Source organism: Musca domestica, unplaced genomic scaffold, assembly GCF_030504385.1.
Source record: "Musca domestica strain aabys unplaced genomic scaffold, Musca_domestica.polishedcontigs.V.1.1 2, whole genome shotgun sequence".
NCBI lineage: Eukaryota > Metazoa > Arthropoda > Insecta > Diptera > Muscidae > Musca > Musca domestica.
The window spans coordinates 17,168,903-17,193,631 of NW_026712249.1; the positions used below are offsets into that span (position 1 = coordinate 17,168,903).

Genomic DNA, 24,729 nt, shown 5'->3' on the forward strand with positions numbered 1-24,729 from the left:
AATTGCCACCTATTTATTATGAAAAAAATGAGATTTCACACGAACCGGCTGGCTGGCTGGTCAATGGTCATACAAAATAACACCCACTCGCCGATATCGATCAAAGGAAGATAATTTCCCCCTACACCTAGAAAGAGAGTGAGTGCGAGAGAGAGAGAGAGAGAGATAGAAAGCAACTTAATTGAATTTTCTTATCTTTATTGCATATTTTGCACTTTTTGTAGTGCGTCCTTGGATGTTTGCCATTTTCGGTGCTCATTCATCAGGACTTGTTTCGGTTATCGTTTCATCGTCTATATGCCAGAATTGATTTATACATTCTTTTTTGTTTTCTTTGGTTTGCTTCGGCTTACCTCTCTAATAAAGCCAAATATTATCAATGTTTATTTATTTGCTTAACAAGTTTAGAGGCAGTTTGCTGTCCGTCCGTCAGTCTGTCTTCCTGTCATTCATATTTATGAGCTGGCAACGAAGGAGAAAAACGTAAATTTAGGAACCTTTTTTTTGGTGGCGGCGAGGATATATCATCGGTTTTTTTTACCTTTCATAGCTTATGCAAATCGTTTCTACTTGGAATAAATTTAGTTGAGTGTTTTTTTATATGGGTCCTAATGAATAATTCATGTGATATTTTTCGTGAGGCAAAGGTGTGAGTGTGTGTGTTTGAGTGTGTGAATGTTATTAAAAACCATATGTTGTTTGTTAGTAGTTAGGTGGGACATTTGTAGGTGCCATAGTTAAACAAAGTTCGAAGAAAATTTGGGAAAATCATATGGGTATAGGTATACCCAGCTACAATACATATATAGAACCTATTGTAAAGCATATAGTATCCATTATAAAATGGAACTCCTCCCCTTTATTTTAGCAAGGGTATGTCGCAGGAAATAAGTCACTGACCACTAAAAGCCAAATTATGACTTATTTACCGATTTGAACTACTACACATTATATAGCAAGTGCCCGCTACTTCGTCAGCGGAAAGTCCCCCTAACATTTTTTAGTACCCAAAATGCACAATTTGTTCAGTTAAATATTTTTTATTACATCGTTCATCAATTTTTAGACCTTCAAGGTTTTAAATATTGTTCAAGCTTTTCATTTTTCGAAAGGAATAACTAGAAAATGTTTACCTTTTGTATCAAAAATTCTTCAAAATCCTCCATTTCGAGGTTTATAGAAGAGGATATTAGTAAAATTATTGAAAACATCCAATTTTCCCGTCCAAAAACATTTCAACGTCTCCATATCTAAACGCTAGAAACCAGTGACCTTAATATCAAATTTTAGCTCTGATCTCTCACCAAATACTAAATTTAGTAGCATTAAAATACGTATTTCCAAAACACTCACTATATCTCAACCTTAGATACCAATAGTGACCTTAATTCCAAATTCTGGAATAATAGCTCGGTCATTTCTCCAAAATTTTCAAATTTTCAAGACAACAAACCATATACCAACAGCGACATTTAAATCAAATTTCAGGATTCCAACTCTATCCCTTCACCCAATACCAAATTAAGTACCATTTAGTACTTTTCCTTGAAAATATATTGCACATATCCGAAACCAGTTCCTTCTCTCAACCACAGACGCAAAGAGTGACATCCACATCAAATTTCAGGATTCCAGCTTCATCTCTTCACCTTTTACAAAAATTTAGTACTATTTAGTCCTTTTCGTAAATTATAATATTTTTTTCCAAAACTACCTCCATATCTTAATTCCTGATACCAATAGAGACCTAAATAACCCATTTCGGGATTACAGCTCCATCCCATCAGCCAATACCATATTTAGTACTATTCAGTACTTTTCGTACAATTATAGTACACATTTCCAAAACCGCTTTCATATCTCCAATCCAGATACCAAATAGACCTCAAGATGAAATTGGAGGATTCCAGCTCTATCGTTTTAACCAATATTTTATTTATATTTATATATTTAGTACTTTTCGTAAAATAATAGTACATATTCCCAAAACCCCCTCCACATCACAATCCCAGATACCAATAGAGAACGGAATATAAAATTCCAGGGTTCCAGCTCTATCCCTTTAATCCAAAATCAATTTACTTAGTACTTTTGGTACATTTATAGTAAATATATCCAAAACCACCTCCATATTTCAATCCCACATATAAACAGCATCAAATTTTGAGATTCCAGCTATATCTCTTCACCCAATTCTAAATTTAGTACCATTCAGTACTTTTTGTACATTTATAGCATATGTGTCCAAAAACATCTCCATATCTCAAATCCAGATACCAATAGAAACCTCAATATCAATTTTGAAAATTCCAGCCCTACCCCTTCACCCAATACCAAATTTAGTACCGTTTAGTACTTTTTTTCTTTTGTACAATAAAAAAACATCTTCAAATCGCAAACGCTGATACCATCAGTAATCTAAATATCAAATTTGGGAATTTTATATCTATACCTTCATTCAATACCAAATGAAGTACCATTCAGTATCAACCTCAATCTCAAATTTCGGGATTCCAGCTCTATCACTTCATCCAATAATAAAATGTAATACAATTTACTACTTTTCGTATAATAAAAGTACATTTCCCAAAACCACCTCCATACCAGCAGAGACCTCAATGTCAAATTCGAGAATTGTAGCCCTATACTGAATTTAATACCATTTTGTAATTTTCGTACAAATTTAGGACGCATCGCCAAATCTCAAATACAGATACCATTGCTAATCAAAATAGCAAATTTCCGAATTTTATCTCTATCCCTACACCCAATACCTAATTTAGTGCCATTCAGCACTTTTCGTACAATTATAGAACAAATTTACGAAACCACGTCCAAGATCAAGATAAAAAGCCACCCTAATGTCAAATTTCAGATTTCTAGCACTGTCAGTTCACCCAATACCAAAATATACTAAATATAAAACCACCTCTTTATAATAAACCTACCTCAAAAAGGGGCCCTTATACAAAATGTCAAAATTCCAATGTCATCCGTTCGCCCTATATTAAACTATTCCAAATTTAGCACAGTTCGTACACACTTAGTACACATTTCCAAAACCACCTCTGTATGTCAAATTGACTTTCCAACCTTGATTCTCACAACAAATTTTAAGATTTTAGCTCTATCCGATCACATAGTACAAAATGGTACCATTATAAAAGTTTAGTAACATTTAAGAACTTTTCATAACCTTAACGTTCGAATTTCCGATAACCCTTTGATGCACCTATTATGCACACAATCAGTGACTCTCATTCCAAATTTCAGAATTACAGCCCCATCGGTTCATCGCAACTCCACTTTGTACCAAATGTAGAAGCATTTAGTACACATTCATACAAAATTCACGAATCCATAACCCAATCCTACACTCTCACAGTAATCCCGATGCAAAATTTTAGGATTCCAGCTCAATCGGTTCACCTTAATCCAGATTGTATCAAGCTAAGTACATTTTAGTACATATATGTACAAAATTTCTAAAACTGTCTTCATATCCCAATCCTACACTCCAACAGTAATCGTATTTCAAAAATCGTTCCTATTGGTTCAGTACATTTAAGCACAAATTTTCATAACTATCTGCATCATATAGTCCAATGAAAATCTCATTTTCTAGCTCTTCTGGTTCCTCAAATTCAAAGGTCACCATATTTAGAAACTTGTGTTACTTTTCGTAGGGTTCTAGTACGAATTTCCCCTTTGAGCCAAAATTGTCCACTCTTTCTTGAAAAAAAAATACTACACAGAAAGAGAAAGGATAATCCGATTTTGCTCCAAGTTTGCAAATCGCAGTATTTGCATTAGTGCTACGTCAGTTGCGAAAATGGACAATATCGGTGCACTCCATCCATCCATCAAGTACCTCCCCCATAAAGGGTAAAACATTTTGAATAATTATAACTCTTGTAAAAGGTGAGGTGAGAGTCCGATTGTTTGCAAATTTCACACAACACAATATTTTTTATTAACCCAAGATCTGGTGTGGGGATGGATGATATCGGTCTACTCCTTCTGGTATCTCCCCCACAGAGGGCTAAAATTTTCAAAATCCATGAATCTTATAAAACGCGAAATCAACAGTCGATTCCATTCTGACTTGGTACATCTCAATATTTCTACCAGCACAAGATCTGTTATAAAGAAGGTAGAGATCGGACCATTGCTTCTGGTACCTCCCGCACAAAGGGTCAAAGTTTTGAATAACAAAAACTATTATAAAATACGAAATAAGCGTCCGGTTCTCTTTATATATCACACATCCCATTATTTCTACTTACACAAGAACTGCTGTAAGTAAGGTATATATCGGTCTACTCCTTCTGGTACCTCCTCCACAAAGGGTCAAAGTTTTGAATACCCATGAAGCTCATAAAACGCGAAATTAACATCCGATTCCATTCAGACTTGGTACATACATCTCAATATTTCTATCAACACAACATCTGTTATAAAGAAGGTAGAGATCGGACAATGGCTTCTGGTATCGCCCCCAGAAAGGGTCCACATTGAATAACCAAAACGATTATAAAATCCGAAGTTACCATCCTGTTCTCTTTATATTTCTTACACAAGATCTGTTATGAATATGGGATATATCGGTCCACTCCTTCTGGTACCTCCCCCGCAAAGGGTCAAAGTTTTGAATATCCATAAAGGTCATACAACGCAAAATTAACATCCCATTTCATTCAGACTTGGTACAATTTAATATTTCAATCAACCCAAGAGAGAGATCGATCGTTCAATAAAGATTGTAGAGATCGAACCATTCCTTCTGGTACCTCCTCCATAAATAGTCAAAGTTTTGAATAACCAAATCGATATAGAATCCGATTCTCTTCATATTTCACACATCCCATTATTTCTACTAAAACAAGAACTGTTGTTAAAATGGGATATAGCAGCCTAGTCCTTCTGGTACCTCCCCACAGAGGGTCAAAATTTTGAAAATCCATGAAGCTCATAAAACGCGATATTGGATCCGATTCCATTTAGATTTGTGCCAAGCCTCAATATTTCCATCAACACAAGATCTGTTATAGAGATGGTAGAGATCGGTACATTTTTTCTGGTACCTTCCCCACAAAGGGTCAACATTTCGAATAAATTAAGGATTAAGCCAAAATGTCAAGATTCTAGCTTCAGCCTTTTCGTCTGGTGTTTGATGAATCGCTAAGTCAGTCAGCCAGTCAATTACTTTGCTCTTTTACTTTTATTTTATTTTACTTAACCACTAATGCCCACCCCTCTCCTCTCTAATCAGAATTTCTAATAATATTAATTACAAGTTTTAAAAGCTTTTTCAACGAAACCAAAATAAAAAAAAAACGCAATTTTAATTTTAATAAATCGTCAGCCTGGAACAAGCAAATCCCTTTAATACCTACCAATTTCATAGTCAGTCGTCCGTCGCCTCGGCTGCAACAATTTTCCATTGGAAAACTTTTCATTGATTTTTACATCAATTAAAATAATGACATGGTTTCGCTCTACACCCCTTTGCGATCAGAAAAAGGATTTAGGGATACATTTTAATTTCGCAATTTTGTTTTTCAACTCCAACCGACAGGCAATGGAGGGAGCCATCAATATTGGTGCAAACAAGACCAAAACATAGACACCCACACACACCCTTCTATAAAATGGTCGAGAAAAACACTTTTGGTTACAAAATCATTTTTTGGAAAATGACTTTAAATGGACTTTTTCACTTTTGAGCGATAAAGAGGGGGAGGAAGGCTAAACCGAAAACTTTTATTTATTGTTTAAAAGTTTTGTGACACTAAAGAGAGTTGGAGGAAAATTTGGAGAATGTCTAAAGGGCAGGAAGGGAGATAGGGCGTGAATAATATTTTCCTCAGTTGGAAACTTTTGATGGATTACGATACAGAATTTATTTTTTATCTTTAGCTTGTGGACTTTTCAATACTAGCCGGAAACGCCTAAGGGGCATGTGTGTAGGTAGGCAGGGAGACGTTTATAATTCCAACTAATAACGTAACAAAGTCCTTGGTTGACAACAAAAATGCCAATCAAAACTAATTTAAATATTGAAGACCATAATATGTATAGAAAATTTAAAATTTTGGGAATTTTTGGGAGTTCGGAATTAAGTTGAATGTGTGGGAAGTAATCGTTGACATATCCCAGACTAGCTGTCATTAGTAATGATAATAATTTTCCAGTTTCGGAACTTAAACAAAAGCAAAACACAATTTTATTAGTAATCCCAAGAAAAAATTCTCCCTCTCTCTCTCTCCCATCCATAAGAAAGCTGCCCAAATATTAATGGAAAAAAGCTAAGCATTGCGGCTTTCTTTGTTTTTATTTTATGTGGTCCATAATTTTCCAAAACACAAAGAAAAACCATGTTGGCCACCATGACAGGAAACCAAGGAAAATGTGAAGGTAGATGAATTTCAAAATGTCCTCAAAAGCGGAAACATTTGTGTTCACAAAGAGGTTTGACAAACAACTGTAACCGAAAAAAGGGCAAATATTTATGTAAATGTCAGGATTCCTTGTGGTGCGTTTTATCTTCACTTTGGTACACAAAAGACTGGAAGGAGATTTTCACTTTTACACAAGAATATGGCTTTAGGATTGAAATTATTTAATTTCTTAAGTGAATTTTTGGATAAATGAAAGAGTTTTTTGTGGTTAGACAAAATATGTCATCGTGTCGCTAAAATATTTTATTATACCCTCAGCCTTAATTTCTGCAGAGGGTATACGTCATTTGATACGGTAAAAACTTGCCTTATCGAAATAACATTTTAAGATCCTATTTTTTAAACCCTCAGCCATATGGCTACAGAGGGTATACATCATTTGTTATGGCAAAAACCTGCCTTATCCAAATAACGATTTTAGACCCAAGGTCTCTTTGGACCAAATCCGTTTCAGGACATTTGGAGTCGATCTAGAGGTATCCGCCCGTCTGTCTGTCTGTGTGGCTGGTGCGCACAATAACTCTTGAAGGGAGCAATCAATTTCGTAGAAACTTGGGGCATCGTAGTATTATTGTCAAACTTCGATCGATTTTGGTCCACTCTTTCTGGTACCTCCCTCAAAAAAGGTCAACATTTTCAAAAATATATTTTACTGCACAGAAAGAGAAAGGATAATCCGATTTGGCTCCAACTTTGCAAATCCTAATATTTTTATAAGTTTCGGGTTAGGTGGGAAAATGAAAAATGTCTTCACACTCAATCAAGTACCTCCCGCACAAAGGGTCACCATTTGGAATAATTGGTTGAGACAAACATCTAATTCTCTTCAAATTTCACACATCTCGGTTTTTTTATTAGCACAGGATCTGGTGTAAATATGGGATATATCGGTCTACTCACTCTGGGACCTTCACCACAACGTTTCAAATTTTTGAATACACGTCTCTCATTTAAAATGCGAAATCAAAGTCGCAGGGTCTTTAAATTTCACATATCGAAAAAAGATAGAACCGACCACTCCTTCTAGTACCTCCCCCACATGCGGTCAAAATATTGAATAATCATGACGCTCATAAAAGACGATATGAGCATCCGATTCTATTCAAGCATGACAAATCTTAATACAGGGTAACATGAAAAAAAAAAAACTGCAACCAACTTCAGACTGCTGTTATTTCTAAGCCACTTGTCCGACAGCTATGAAATTTATTTCAGTGACAGCTAATTATATTGTTTACGAGCATACAAAAGCATTTTGGTGAGAATTTTACAGAAAGAAGTTATTCGTGATGGAATTTAAGCGTGTTAGTGTGATTTCTTTATATTTGGCTGGAAAACCACAAGTGGCTATCGTTAGAGCACTCCAGCATTTAAATGTGAATAAATTTTTTGTGTCTCGTACCATCGCTCGTTACCGTGATACTGGTAGCGTAGCCCGACGTCAAGGACGGAAGAAAACAGCAACATCAGCAGAAATCGTCCAAAAGTAAAGAAGCGACTTGATCGAAACCCGCTTCGCAGTGGCCGAAAAATGGCTCGTGAGCTGAACATATCGCAATATTCCATTCGGCAAATACTGAAAAATGAGCTCGGGGTAAAGTCATTGAAATTCCATAATGTGCAAGAACTTACACCGCAACAGAAAGATAGAAAAATAGACTCAAAATAGCTCTATGCTTCGCTTGGCCGAAAGTGGTGAACTGCCGAAACTGGTTTTCTCCGTCTCCGATGAGAAAGCATTCGTTGTCTAGCAGTTTGAAAACAAACAAAATGATCGTGTTTACTTGCCAAAGAGGTCAGCTGAAAATGTGCACCTTCGGCTGGCCACCAGAACTCAAGTGCAGGCCATGGCTCTCTGTTCGTATTAATCAACCGTGGCATCAGAATAAATGTCGAATAGGATCGCGAAAATATTCTGGAGCGTGTATTAAAGCCTTGAACACGCAAACACTTTGGCCGCAGACCTTGATAATTCCAACAGAACTCAGCAGCACCATCGCACTCAGCACGCGCCACCCAAGAATGGTTACAAAATGATGTTCCTCCCTTCATTTCCAGCGCACAATGACCACCAAAATCTCCGGATACCAATCCGTTGAACTTTTGTGTCTGGAATATTTTGGAAAGCAAGGTTGGCACTAAAAAATACCAAGGTGTCGATCACCTCAAGCTACCGCTTCGCCGGAAATGAGCCAAAATACCGCAGAGCAATATTCTTGCGGCGGGTGACGGTTTCATTGGCCATTTCAAGGCCATAATTCGTATCAAAAGTGACCAATTCGAACAAATCTAAACTTATTCTAAAATGTGATGCTATTTCCGACATTTGTTGCTTTTATTCACTAAAATTTAAAAAAAGGAAAAATTATGGCGTTGGACTTTGTTGCAGTTTTTTTATCTCACCCTGTAAGCACACATTTCCATTACAACCTGTATTATACAATTCAATATAAATCTTATTTCCTCATTGCAGGATTCCACCCCTATTGGTTTTCCCTAAATCGAAATTGTACCAAACCTAGTACCATTTATTACAAAAAAGCACGAATATCTAATGCTTCCTTCATACTTCCATAGTAATCCGAAGACCATATTTCAAGATTCCATTCCCCTATCGGTTCGCCCAAGTACAAATTGTACCAAATTTAGTACCACATAGTATGCATAAGTACAAACTTCCTATATACATACATCCGACGCTTGAAGAATAATTTTAATTCCAAATTTCAAGTTTCGTGCTCTATCGGTTCACCGAAAATCCTTATTGTACCGAATTTAGTAACATTTTGTACACAGAAGTACCAATGCCCATACCTATCAATATACCACAATCCAACAGGAATCTTTTATCAAAATTTCAGGATTCCAACTCTACAGGTTCTCCAGAGTACAATTTTTACGAAGTTTGGCACCATTTAGTAAACATAAGTACACATTTTCATAACTACGTACATCATATAATTCAAAAGAAATCTTATATCCAAAATTTTAAGATCCCAACTCTGTCGGTTCATTCAAAATTTTAATTGTACCAAATTTAGTAAAATTTAGAGTTTCCAAAACTACGCATATATCACAGTCCTAAAATGCAGTCGTAATGTTATTTCCAAGTTTCAGTATTCTAGCTCTATCGATTCACTCAAATTGAAATTGTACCAACTTTAGTACCTCCATATCATAATTTTACACTCTGCCAGTAATGTTAATTTCAAATTTCAGGATTCCAGCTTCACCTGTTCCTCCAAATTCAAATTGTATCAAATTTCGTACTTTTTGTATACCTGAGTAAATACTCCCAATACTACCTCCCTACATCGAGCCTACTGCTCAACCTTGATTCCGTTCCAAATTTCAGCTCTAACCGTTCACATGATACGAAATAGTGCTAACTATAGTACATTTTGGTACATTTCGTGCACTTAAAGTAAAAGTCCTTTGATATATCCACCAAACACTCCATCAGTGATCCTCATTCCAAATTTAAGAGTTCTAGCTTTACAGGTTCGTCAAATACATAGGGTACCAAGAGTGATCCTAACACAAAATTTTAAAATTCTAGCTCAAGTCGTTTTATATGGGCCTTGATAATACCCTCAGCCATATGGCTACAGAGGGTATATACAATTTTATACGATCAAAACGTGCCTAGTCGAAATAACGGTTTTAGACCCTTGGTCTCTTTGGACCAAAACCGCCTTAGAACATTTGGAGTCGATCTAGCGATGTCCGTCCGTCTGGCTGGCTGGTGCGCACGATAACTCTCGAAGGGAGTATCCCAATATTTATATTAACCCAAGTTCTGGTGTGAAGATGGGCAGTATCGGTCCACTCCTTTTGGTACCTCCCCCACAAAAGGTCGAAATGTTCAAAAAATATATTTTTTGCACAGAAAGAGAAAAGATAATCCGATTTTGCTCCAACTTTGCATATCCTAATATTTGTGTCAGTGCTAGGTCAGATGTGAAAATGGACAATATCGGTTCACTCCATCAAGTGCCTCCCTCACAAATGGTCAAAATTTTGAATAATTATTGAACTCTCATAAAATGTGATGTAAGAGTCCGATTGTCTTCAAATTTCACAAATCCCAATATTTATATTAGTCCAAGGTCTGGTGTTAAGGAGGACAAAATCGGTCCACTACTTCTGGTACCTCCCACACAAATGGTCGAAATATTCAATATTTTTATCTGTCATAAATTGCGAAACAATTCAGCGATTCTTTACAACTTGCAATATCTAAATATATGTCTCTCATCCAGAATCCTGAGATAAAAATGGAATTTCTGATTTCCCATAAATTGGGTGTAAACGTTCGTATTGGCTGAGGGTATACATCTGTTGGCAAAACCGACCGATACAACCTTTTGTTTTGTCAGGAAAAAAAAGTTTGTTGCTTCGTAATTTTTAATACGTTTTAGAGTTGGACCAAAATTTCGGATCTCAAATAAGGATTTCAGGAGCGAGGGCTTAGGTATATTCTTATTATTTGGAGTATTTGCAGATTAAAGATTTGAAGAAAAAAAACGATGGAACATGCTTTACATTATTTTTGGTTGCAAGTAAAGACAATTTCAAAATTTTGTCTATGTGTTGATATAACATGCCAATGTCATGTCCAGCCTGATTTCTAGGATTTTCTAATTTGAAAACATATTTTCCTTTTTCTTATTCGTAATACAATTTGCATTTTGTAATTTTCCTCCAGAATTACCCGAAAATTTAACCATTATTATATTATAATAAATCTTGTCATTACTTCCATTTACCTTGTGTTTTTTCTCCTTTTCTTTTTGGCTTCAATTTCCTTTTCCGTTGTCAACAGGCAATTATTTAAATAAATTTTCTTTGATTTGCATTATCCTTAAAATCCCGAAACAAGAAAGTAAACAAATTTTGATGCTCAAAGATGATTTACATTCCTTCTATTGTAGAGCTAAGAGAAGAATGACAGGAATCCTGTAAAGAAATGTAAATTATTTTTTCCTTTCTTTCTTCTTCTTCTCTGTTTACTTTAATTACAGAAATGGAAACAAAATTAGATTCACGACAAGGACAATTTCCGGCCTCATTTCCGGACACCTTTAAGAATTTCTTTGCCATGATGAATGAGGATGAAGACCACATGGATTTGTTCTCCAATCTATTGGAAGATAAGGTAAGTTAAGGCCCGGCTTGGGTATTAGATAAATATTGGAAATAAGGGAATGTAAATAGGAAAGAAAATCATTGCTCTCATTTGCATGGAGGGGAGGGGACATGTCACTAACATGTTTTGCATAGATTCGATGAATGGGAAATGAGTTTGCCCAGATAATTTGTTGGTGCGTGAAAACTGCAAAAATCATTGGCATAACGAATTTATAATAAACAACTTTGGTGGAAAATGTACGGAACTTTAATGTGACCATTAGACATTATTGACATTTCGGGGTTTTTAGCTATTATTTGTGATCAGTTTCCTAAAGAGGAAAAATAGCATACTTTAAAATGGCCATAACTCCTTAAACATTGACATTTCGGGGTTTTTAGCTATTATTTGTGATCACTTTTTTAAAGAGGAAAAATAGCATATTTTAAAATGGCCATAACTCCTTAAATATTAACATTACGGGGTTTTTAGCTATTATTTGTGATCACTTTTCTAAGGAGGAAAAATAGCATATTTTAAAATGGCCATAACTCCTTAAATATTGACATTTCGGGGTTTTTAGCTATTGTTTGTGATCACTTTTTTAAAGAGGAAAAATAGCATATTTTAAAATGGCCATAACTCCTTAAATATTTACATTTCGGGGTTTTTAGCTATTATTTGTGACCACTTTTCTAAGGAGGAAAAATAGCATATTTTAAAATGGCCATAACTCCTTAAATATTGACATTTCGGGGTTTTTAGCTATTATTTGTGATCACTTTTTTAAAGAGGAAAATAGCATACTTTAAAATGGCCATAACTCCTTAAATATTGACATTTCGGGGCTTTTAGCTATTATTTGTGATCACTTTTTTAAAGAGGAAAAATAGCATACTTTGTGATGGCCATAACTCCTTAAATATTGACATTTCGGCATAGCATACTTTAAAATGGCCATAACTCCTTAAATATTGACATTTCGGGGTTTTTAGCTATTATTTGTGATCACTTTTTTAAAGAGGAAAAATAGTATACTTTAAAATGGCCATAACTCCTTAAATATTGACATTTCGGGGTTTTTAGCTATTATTTGTGATCACTTTTTTAAGGATGAAATATTGCATACTTTAAAATGGCCATAACTCCTTAAATATTGACATTTCGGGGTTTTTAGCTATTATTTGTGATCACTTTTTTAAGGATGAAATATTGCATACTTTAAAATGGCCATAACTCCTTAAATATTGACATTTCGGGGTTTTTAGCTATTATTTGTGATCACTTTTTTAAGGATGAAATATTGCATACTTTAAAATGGCCATAACTCCTTAAATATTGACATTTCGGGGTTTTTAGCTATTATTTGTGATCAGTTTTCTAAAGTGGAAAAATAGCATACTTTATGATGGCCATAACTCCTTAAATATTGACATTTCGGGGTTTTTAGCTATTATTTGTGATCACTTTTTTATTTAAAATGGCCATAACTCCTTAAATATTGACATTTCGGGGTTTTAAGCTATTATTTGTGATCACTTTTTTAAGGATGAAATATTGCATACTTTAAAATGGCCATAACTCCTTAAATATTGACATTTCGGGGTTTTTAGCTATTATTTGTGATCACTTTTTTAAGGATGAAATATTGCATACTTTAAAATGGCCATAACTCCTTAAATATTGACATTTCGGGGTTTTTAGCTATTATTTGTGATCACTTTTTTAAGGATGAAATATTGCATACTTTAAAATGGCCATAACTCCTTAAATATTGACATTTCGGGGTTTTTAGCTATTATTTGTGATCACTTTTTTAAGGATGAAATATTGCATACTTTAAAATGGCCATAGCTCCTTAAATATTGACATTTCGGGGTTTTTAGCTATTATTTGTGATCACTTTTTTAAGGATGAAATATTGCATACTTTAAAATGGCCATAACTCCTTAAATATTGACATTTCGGGGTTTTTAGCTATTATTTGTGATCAGTTTTCTAAAGTGGAAAAATAGCATACTTTATGATGGCCATAACTCCTTAAATATTGACATTTCGGGGTTTTTAGCTATTATTTGTGATCACTTTTTTAAAGAGGAAAAATAGCATACTTTAAAATGGCCATAACTCCTTCAATATTGACATTTCGGGGTTTTTAGCTATTATTTGTGATCAGTTTTCTAAAGAGGAAAAATAGCATACTTTATGATGGCCATAACTCCTTAAATATTGACATTTCGGGGTTTTTAGCTATTATTTGTGATCACTTTTTCAAAGAGGAAAAATAGCATACTTTGTGATGGCCATAACTCCTTAAATATAGACATTTCGGGGTTTTTAGCTATTATTTGTGATCACTTTTTTAAGGATGAAATATTGCATACTTTAAAATGGCCATAACTCCTTAAATATTGACATTTCGGGGTTTTTAGCTATTATTTGTGATCACTTTTTAAGGATGAAATATTGCATACTTTAAAATGGCCATAACTCCTTAAATATTGACATTTCGGGGTTTTTAGCTATTATTTGTGATCAGTTTTCTAAAGAGGAAAAATAGCATACTTTAAAATGGCCATAACTCCTTAAATATTGACATTTCGGGGTTTTTAGCTATTATTTGTGATCACTTTTTTAAAGAGGAAAAATAGCATACTTTAAAATGGCCATAACTCCTTAAATATTGACATTTCGGGGTTTTTAGCTATTATTTGTGATCACTTTTTTAAGGATGAAATATTGCATACTTTAAAATGGCCATAACTCCTTAAATATTGACATTTCGGGGTTTTTAGCTATTATTTCTGATCACTTTTTTAAGGATGAAATATTGCATACTTTAAAATGGCCATAACTCCTTAAATATTGACATTTCGGGGTTTTTAGCTATTATTTGTGAGCAGTTTTCTAAAGAGGAAAAATAGCATACTTTATGATGGCCATAACTCCTTAAATATTGACATTTCGGGGTTCTTAGCTATTATTTGTGATCACTTTTTTAAAGAGGAAAAATAGCATACTTTGTGATGGCCATAACTCCTTAAATATTGACATTTCGGGGTTTTTAGCTATTATTTGTGATCACTTTTTTAAAGAGGAAAAATAGCATACTTTAAAATGGCCATAACTCCTTAAATATTGACATTTCGGGGTTTTTAGCTATTATTTGTGATCACTTTTTTAAGGATGAAATATTGCATACTTTAAAATGGCCATAACTCCTTAAATATTGACATTTCGGGGTTTTTAGCTATTATTTCTGATCACTTTTTTAAGGATGAAATATTGCATACTTTAAAATGGCCATAACTCCTTAAATATTGACATTTCGGGGTTTTTAGCTATTATTTGTGATCACCTTTTAAAGAGGAAAAATAGCATACTTTAAAATGGCCATAACTCCTTAAATATTGACATTTCGGGGTTTTTAGCTATTATTTGTGATCACTTTTTTAAAGAGGAAAAATAGCATACTTTAAAATGGCCATAACTCCTTAAATATTGACATTTCGGGGTTTTTAGCTATTATTTGTGATCACTTTTTTAAAGAGGAAAAATAGCATACTTTAAAATGGCCATAACTCCTTAAATATTGACATTTCGGGGTTTTTAGCTATTATTTGTGATCACTTTTTTAAGGATGAAATATTGCATACTTTAAAATGGCCATAACTCCTTAAATATTGACATTTCGGGGTTTTTAGCTATTATTTGTGATCACTTTTTTAAAGAGGAAAAATAGCATACTTTAAAATGGCCATAACTCCTTAAATATTGACATTTCGGGGTTTTTAGCTATTATTTGTGATCACTTTTTTAAGGATGAAATATTGCATACTTTAAAATGGCCATAACTCCTTAAATATTGACATTTCGGGGTTTTTAGCTATTATTTGTGATCACTTTTTTAAAGAGGAAAAATAGCATACTTTAAAATGGCCATAACTCCTTAAATATTGACATTTCGGGGTTTTTAGCTATTATTTGTGATCACTTTTTTAAGGATGAAATATTGCATACTTTAAAATGGCCATAACTCCTTAAATATTGACATTTCGGGGTTTTTAGCTTTTATTTGTGATTACTTTTTTAAGGATGAAATATTGCATACTTTAAAATGGCCATAACTCCTCAAATATTGACATTTCGGGGTTTTTAGCTATTATTTGTGATCACTTTTTTAAAGAGGAAAAATAGCATACTTTAAAATGGCCATAACTCCTTAAATATTGACATTTCGGGGTTTTTAGCTATTATTTGTGATCACTTTTTAAGGATGAAATATTGCATACTTTAAAATGGCCATAACTCCTTAAATATTGACATTTCGGGGTTTTTAGCTTTTATTTGTGATCACTTTTTTAAGGATGAAATATTGCATACTTTAAAATGGCCATAACTCCTCAAATATTGACATTTCGGGGTTTTTAGCTATTATTTGTGATCACTTTTTTAAAGAGGAAAAATAGCATACTTTAAAATGGCCATAACTCCTTAAATATTGACATTTCGGGGTTTTTAGCTATTATTTGTGATCACTTTTTTAAGGATGAAATATTGCATACTTTAAAATGGCCATAACTCCTTAAATATTGACATTTCGGGGTTTTTAGCTTTTATTTGTGATCACTTTTTTAAGGATGAAATATTGCATACTTTAAAATGGCCATAACTCCTCAAATATTGACATTTCGGGGTTTTTAGCTATTATTTGTGATCACTTTTTTAAAGAGGAAAAATAGCATACTTTAAAATGGCCATAACTCCTTAAATATTGACATTTCGGGGTTTTTAGCTATTATTTGTGATCACTTTTTTAAGGATGAAATATTGCATACTTTAAAATGGCCATAACTCCTTAAATATTGACATTTCGGGGTTTTTAGCTATTATTTGTGATCACTTTTTTAAAGAGGAAAAATAGCATACTTTAAAATGGCCATAACTCCTTAAATATTGACATTTCGGGGTTTTTAGCTATTATTTGTGATCACTTTTTTAAGGATGAAATATTGCATACTTTAAAATGGCCATAACTCCTTAAATATTGACATTTCGGGGTTTTTAGCTTTTATTTGTGATCACTTTTTTAAGGATGAAATATTGCATACTTTAAAATGGCCATAACTCCTCAAATATTGACATTTCGGGGTTTTTAGCTATTATTTGTGATCACTTTTTTAAAGAGGAAAAATAGCATACTTTAAAATGGCCATAACTCCTTAAATATTGACATTTCGGGGTTTTTAGCTATTATTTGTGATCACTTTTTTAAGGATGAAATATTGCATACTTTAAAATGGCCATAACTCCTTAAATATTGACATTTCGGGGTTTTTAGCTATTATTTGTGATCACTTTTTAAAGAGGAAAAATAGCATACTTTAAAATGGCCATAACTCCTTAAATATTGACATTTCGGGGTTTTTAGCTATTATTTGTGATCACTTTTTTAAGGATGAAATATTGCATACTTTAAAATGGCCATAACTCCTTAAATATTGACATTTCGGGGTTTTTAGCTTTTATTTGTGATCACTTTTTTAAGGATGAAATATTGCATACTTTAAAATGGCCATAACTCCTCAAATATTGACATTTCGGGGTTTTTAGCTATTATTTGTGATCACTTTTTTAAAGAGGAAAAATAGCATACTTTAAAATGGCCATAACTCCTTAAATATTGACATTTCGGGGTTTTTAGCTATTATTTGTGATCACTTTTTTAAGGATGAAATATTGCATACTTTAAAATGGCCATAACTCCTTAAATATTGACATTTCGGGGTTTTTAGCTATTATTTGTGATCACTTTTTTAAAGAGGAAAAATAGCATACTTTAAAATGGCCATAACTCCTTAAATATTGACATTTCGGGGTTTTTAGCTATTATTTGTGATCACTTTTTTAAGGATGAAATATTGCATACTTTAAAATGGCCATAACTCCTTAAATATTGACATTTCGGGGTTTTTAGCTTTTATTTGTGATCACTTTTTTAAGGATGAAATATTGCATACTTTAAAATGGCCATAACTCCTCAAATATTGACATTTCGGGGTTTTTAGCTATTATTTGTGATCACTTTTTTAAAGAGGAAAAATAGCATACTTTAAAATGGCCATAACTCCTTAAATATTGACATTTCGGGGTTTTTAGCTATTATTTGTGATCACTTTTTTAAGGATGAAATATTGCATACTTTAAAATGGCCATAACTCCTTAAATATTGACATTTCGGGGTTTTTAGCTTTTATTTGTGATCACTTTTTTAAGGATGAAATATTGCATACTTTAAAATGGCCATAACTCCTCAAATATTGACATTTCGGGGTTTTTAGCTATTATTTGTGATCACTTTTTTAAAGAGGAAAAATAGCATACTTTAAAATGGCCATAACTCCTTAAATATTGACATTTCGGGGTTTTTAGCTATTATTTGTGATCACTTTTTTAAGGATGAAATATTGCATACTTTAAAATGGCCATAACTCCTTAAATATTGACATTTCGGGGTTTTTAGCTTTTATTTGTGATCACTTTTTTAAGGATGAAATATTGCATACTTTAAAATGGCCATAACTCCTCAAATATTGACATTTCGGGGTTCTTAGCTATTATTTGTGATCACTTTTTTAAAGAGGAAAAATAGCATACTTTAAAATGGCCATAACTCCTTAAATATTGACATTTCGGGGTTTTTAGCTATTATTTGTGATCACTTTTTTAAGGATGAAATATTGCATACTTTAAAATGGCCATAACTCCTTAAATATTGACATTTCGGGGTTTTTAGCTTTTATTTGTGATCACTTTTTTAAGGATGAAATATTGCATACTTTAAAATGGCCATAACTCCTCAAATATTGACATTTCGGGGTTTTTAGCTATTATTTGTGATCACTTTTTTAAAGAGGAAAAATAGCATACTTTAAAATGGCCATAACTCCTTAAATATTGACATTTCGGGGTTTTTAGCTATTATTTGTGATCACTTTTTTAAGGATGAAATATTGCATACTTTAAAATGGCCATAACTCCTTAAATATTGACATTTCGGGGTTTTTAGCTATTATTTGTGATCACTTTTTTAAAGAGGAAAAATAGCATACTTTAAAATGGCCATAACTCCTTAAATATTGACATTTCGGGGTTTTTAGCTATTATTTGTGATCACCTTTTTAAGGATGAAATATTGCATACTTTAAAATGGCCATAACTCCTTAAATATTGACATTTCGGGGTTTTTAGCTATTATTTGTGATCACTTTTTTAAAGAGGAAAAATAGCATACTTTAAAATGGCCATAACTCCTTAAATATTGACATTTCGGGGTTTTTAGCTATTATTTGTGATCACTTTTTAAGGATGAAATATTTTTTAGCTGTTATTTGTGATCACTTTTTTAAAGAGGAAAAATAGCATACTTTAAAATGGCCATAACTCCTTAAATATTGACATTTCGGGGTTTTTAGCTATTATTTGTGATCACTTTTTTAAGGATGAAATATTGCATACTTTAAAATGGCCATAACTCCTTAAATATTGACATTTCGGGGTTTTTAGCTATTATTTGTGATCACTTTTTAAAGAGGAAAAATAGCATACTTTAAAATCGCCATAACTCCTTAAATATTGACATTTCGGGGTTTTTAGGTATTATTTGTGATCACTTTTTTAAGGATGAAATATTGATATACTTTAAAATGGCCATAACTCCTTAAATATTGACATTTCGGGGTTTTTAGCTATTATTGTGATCACTTTTTTAAAGAGGAAAAATAGCATACTTTAAAATGGCCATAACTCCTTAAATATTGACATTTCGGGGTTTTTAGCTATTATTTGTGATCACTTTTTTAAGGATGAAATATTTTTTTAGCTGTTATTTGTGATCACTTTTTTAAAGAGGAAAAATAGCATACTTTAAAATGGCCATAACTCCTTAAATATTGACATTTCGGGGTTTTTAGCTATTATTTGTGATCACTTTTTTAAGGATGAAATATTGCATACTTTAAAATGGCCATAACTCCTTAAATATTGACATTTCGGGGTTTTTAGCTATTATTTGTGATCACTTTTTTAAAGAGGAAAAATAGCATACTTTAAAATGGCCATAACTCCTTAAATATTGACATTTCGGGGGTTTTAGCTATTATTTGTGATCACTTTTTTAAGGATGAAATATTGCATACTTTAAAATGGCCATAACTCCTTGAATATTGACATTTCGGGGTTTTTAGCTATTATTTGTGATCACTTTTTTAAAGAGGAAAAATAGCAAACTTTAAAATGGCCATAACTCCTTAAATATTGACATTTCGGGGTTTTTAGCTATTATTTGTGATCACTTTTTAAGGATGAAATATTTTTTTAGCTGTTATTTGTGATCACTTTTTTAAAGAGGAAAAATAGCATACTTTAAAATGGCCATAACTCCTTAAATATTGACATTTCGGGGTTTTTAGCTATTATTTGTGATCACTTTTTTAAGGATGAAATATTTTTTTAGCTGTTATTTGTGATCACTTTTTAAAGAGGAAAAATAGCATACTTTAAAATGGCCATAACTCCTTAAATATTGACATTTCGGGGTTTTTAGCTATTATTTGTGATCACTTTTTTAAGGATGAAATATTGCATACTTTAAAATGGCCATAACTCCTTAAATATTGACATTTCGGGGTTTTTAGCTATTATTTGTGATCACTTTTTTAAGGATGAAATATTGCATACTTTAAAATGGCCATAACTCCTTAAATATTGACATTTCGGGGTTTTAGCTATTATTGTGATCACTTTTTTAAAGAGGAAAAATAGCATACTTTAAAATGGCCATAACTCCTTAAATATTGACATTTCGGGGTTTTTAGCTATTATTTGTGATCACTTTTTTAAGGATGAAATATTGCATACTTTAAAATGGCCATAACTCCTTAAATATTGACATTTCGGGGTTTTTAGCTATTATTTGTGATCACTTTTTTAAGGATGAAATATTGCATACTTTAAAATGGCCATAACTCCTTAAATATTGACATTTCGGGGTTTTTAGCTATTATTTGTGATCACTTTTTTAAAGAGGAAAAATAGCATACTTTAAAATGGCCATAACTCCTTAAATATTGACATTTCGGGGTTTTTAGCTATTATTTGTGATCACTTTTTTAAAGAGGAAAAATAGCATACTTTAAAATGGCCATAACTCCTTAAATATTGACATTTCGGGGTTTTTAGCTATTATTTGTGATCACTTTTTAAGGATGAAATATTGCATACTTTAAAATGGCCATAACTCCTTAAATATTGACATTTCGGGGTTTTTAGCTATTATTTGTGATCACTTTTTTAAAGAGGAAAAATAGCATACTTTAAAATGGCCATAACTCCTTAAATATTGACATTTCGGGGTTTTTAGCTATTATTTGTGATCACTTTTTTAAGGATGAAATATTGCATACTTTAAAATGGCCATAACTCCTTAAATATTGACATTTCGGGGTTTTTAGCTTTTATTTGTGATCACTTTTTTAAGGATGAAATATTGCATACTTTAAAATGGCCATAACTCCTCAAATATTGACATTTCGGGGTTTTTAGCTATTATTTGTGATCACTTTTTTAAAGAGGAAAAATAGCATACTTTAAAATGGCCATAACTCCTTAAATATTGACATTTCGGGGTTTTTAGCTATTATTTGTGATCACTTTTTTAAGGATGAAATATTGCATACTTTAAAATGGCCATAACTCCTTAAATATTGACATTTCGGGGTTTTAGCTTTTATTTGTGATCACTTTTTTAAGGATGAAATATTGCATACTTTAAAATGGCCATAACTCCTCAAATATTGACATTTCGGGGTTTTTAGCTATTATTTGTGATCACTTTTTTAAAGAGGAAAAATAGCATACTTTAAAATGGCCATAACTCCTTAAATATTGACATTTCGGGGTTTTTAGCTATTATTTGTGATCACTTTTTAAGGATGAAATATTGCATACTTTAAAATGGCCATAACTCCTCAAATATTGACATTTCGGGGTTTTTAGCTATTATTTGTGATCACTTTTTTAAAGAGGAAAATAGCATACTTTAAAATGGCCATAACTCCTTAAATATTGACATTTCGGGGTTTTTAGCTATTATTTGTGATCACTTTTTTAAGGATGAAATATTGCATACTTTAAAATGGCCATAACTCCTTAAATATTGACATTTCGGGGTTTTTAGCTTTTATTTGTGATCACTTTTTTAAGGATGAAATATTGCATACTTTAAAATGGCCATAACTCCTTAAATATTGACATTTCGGGGTTTTTAGCTTTTATTTGTGATCACTTTTTTAAGGATGAAATATTGCATACTTTAAAATGGCCATAACTCCTCAAATATTGACATTTCGGGGTTTTTAGCTATTATTTGTGATCACTTTTTTAAAGAGGAAAAATAGCATACTTTAAAATGGCCATAACTCCTTAAATATTGACATTTCGGGGTTTTTAGCTATTATTTGTGATCACTTTTTTAAGGATGAAATATTGCATACTTTAAAATGGCCATAACTCCTTAAATATTGACATTTCGGGGTTTTTAGCTATTATTTGTGATCACTTTTTTAAAGAGGAAAAATAGCATACTTTAAAATGGCCATAACTCCTTAAATATTGACATTTCGGGGTTTTTAGCTATTATTTGTGATCACTTTTTTAAGGATGAAATATTGCATACTTTAAAATGGCCATAACTCCTTAAATATTGACATTTCGGGGTTTTTAGCTTTTATTTGTGATCACTTTTTTAAGGATGAAATATTGCATACTTTAAAATGGCCATAACTCCTCAAATATTGACATTTCGGGGTTTTTAGCTATTATTTGTGATCACTTTTTTAAAGAGGAAAAATAGCATACTTTAAAATGGCCATAACTCCTTAAATATTGACATTTCGGGGTTTTTAGCTATTATTTGTGATCACTTTTTTAAGGATGAAATATTGCATACTTTAAAATGGCCATAACTCCTTAAATATTGACATTTCGGGGTTTTTAGCTTTTATTTGTGATCACTTTTTTAAGGATGAAATATTGCATACTTTAAAATGGCCATAACTCCTCAAATATTGACATTTCGGGGTTTTTAGCTATTATTTGTGATCACTTTTTTAAAGAGGAAAAATAGCATACTTTAAAATGGCCATAACTCCTTAAATATTGACATTTCGGGGTTTTTAGCTATTATTTGTGATCACTTTTTTAAGGATGAAATATTGCATACTTTAAAATGGCCATAACTCCTTAAATATTGACATTTCGGGGTTTTTAGCTTTTATTTGTGATCACTTTTTTAAGGATGAAATATTGCATACTTTAAAATGGCCATAACTCCTCAAATATTGACATTTCGGGGTTCTTAGCTATTATTTGTGATCACTTTTTTAAAGAGGAAAAATAGCATACTTTAAAATGGCCATAACTCCTTAAATATTGACATTTCGGGGTTTTTAGCTATTATTTGTGATCACTTTTTTAAGGATGAAATATTGCATACTTTAAAATGGCCATAACTCCTTAAATATTGACATTTCGGGGTTTTTAGCTTTTATTTGTGATCACTTTTTTAAGGATGAAATATTGCATACTTTAAAATGGCCATAACTCCTCAAATATTGACATTTCGGGGTTTTTAGCTATTATTTGTGATCACTTTTTTAAAGAGGAAAAATAGCATACTTTAAAATGGCCATAACTCCTTAAATATTGACATTTCGGGGTTTTAGCTATTATTTGTGATCACTTTTTTAAGGATGAAATATTGCATACTTTAAAATGGCCATAACTCCTTAAATATTGACATTTCGGGGTTTTTAGCTATTATTTGTGATCACTTTTTTAAAGAGGAAAAATAGCATACTTTAAAATGGCCATAACTCCTTAAATATTGACATTTCGGGGTTTTTAGCTATTATTTGTGATCACCTTTTTAAGGATGAAATATTGCATACTTTAAAATGGCCATAACTCCTTAAATATTGACATTTCGGGGTTTTTAGCTATTATTTGTGATCACTTTTTTAAAGAGGAAAAATAGCATACTTTAAAATGGCCATAACTCCTTAAATATTGACATTTCGGGGTTTTTAGCTATTATTTGTGATCACTTTTTTAAGGATGAAATATTTTTTAGCTGTTATTTGTGATCACTTTTTTAAAGAGGAAAAATAGCATACTTTAAAATGGCCATAACTCCTTAAATATTGACATTTCGGGGTTTTTAGCTATTATTTGTGATCACTTTTTTAAGGATGAAATATTGCATACTTTAAAATGGCCATAACTCCTTAAATATTGACATTTCGGGGTTTTTAGCTATTATTTGTGATCACTTTTTTAAAGAGGAAAAATAGCATACTTTAAAATCGCCATAACTCCTTAAATATTGACATTTCGGGGTTTTTAGGTATTATTTGTGATCACTTTTTTAAGGATGAAATATTGATATACTTTAAAATGGCCATAACTCCTTAAATATTGACATTTCGGGGTTTTTAGCTATTATTTGTGATCACTTTTTTAAAGAGGAAAAATAGCATACTTTAAAATGGCCATAACTCCTTAAATATTGACATTTCGGGGTTTTTAGCTATTATTTGTGATCACTTTTTTAAGGATGAAATATTTTTTTAGCTGTTATTTGTGATCACTTTTTTAAAGAGGAAAAATAGCATACTTTAAAATGGCCATAACTCCTTAAATATTGACATTTCGGGGTTTTTAGCTATTATTTGTGATCACTTTTTTAAGGATGAAATATTGCATACTTTAAAATGGCCATAACTCCTTAAATATTGACATTTCGGGGTTTTTAGCTATTATTTGTGATCACTTTTTTAAAGAGGAAAAATAGCATACTTTAAAATGGCCATAACTCCTTAAATATTGACATTTCGGGGGTTTTAGCTATTATTTGTGATCACTTTTTTAAGGATGAAATATTGCATACTTTAAAATGGCCATAACTCCTTGAATATTGACATTTCGGGGTTTTTAGCTATTATTTGTGATCACTTTTTTAAAGAGGAAAAATAGCAAACTTTAAAATGGCCATAACTCCTTAAATATTGACATTTCGGG

The 24,729-nt window shown here is 32.2% G+C and overlaps 1 protein-coding gene across 1 annotated transcript in view; it reads left to right on the forward strand.

Moving 5' to 3' along the window:
• The window catches only part of LOC101900511 (uncharacterized), a 262,228-nt gene that overhangs the window by 84,357 nt on the left and 153,142 nt on the right, over positions 1-24,729 (forward strand). Inside the window, exon 2 of the mRNA XM_059121898.1 lies at positions 11,486-11,619. Coding sequence (XP_058977881.1) covers positions 11,486-11,619 — 134 coding nt within the window. The remainder of the gene's footprint in view (positions 1-11,485; positions 11,620-24,729) is intronic.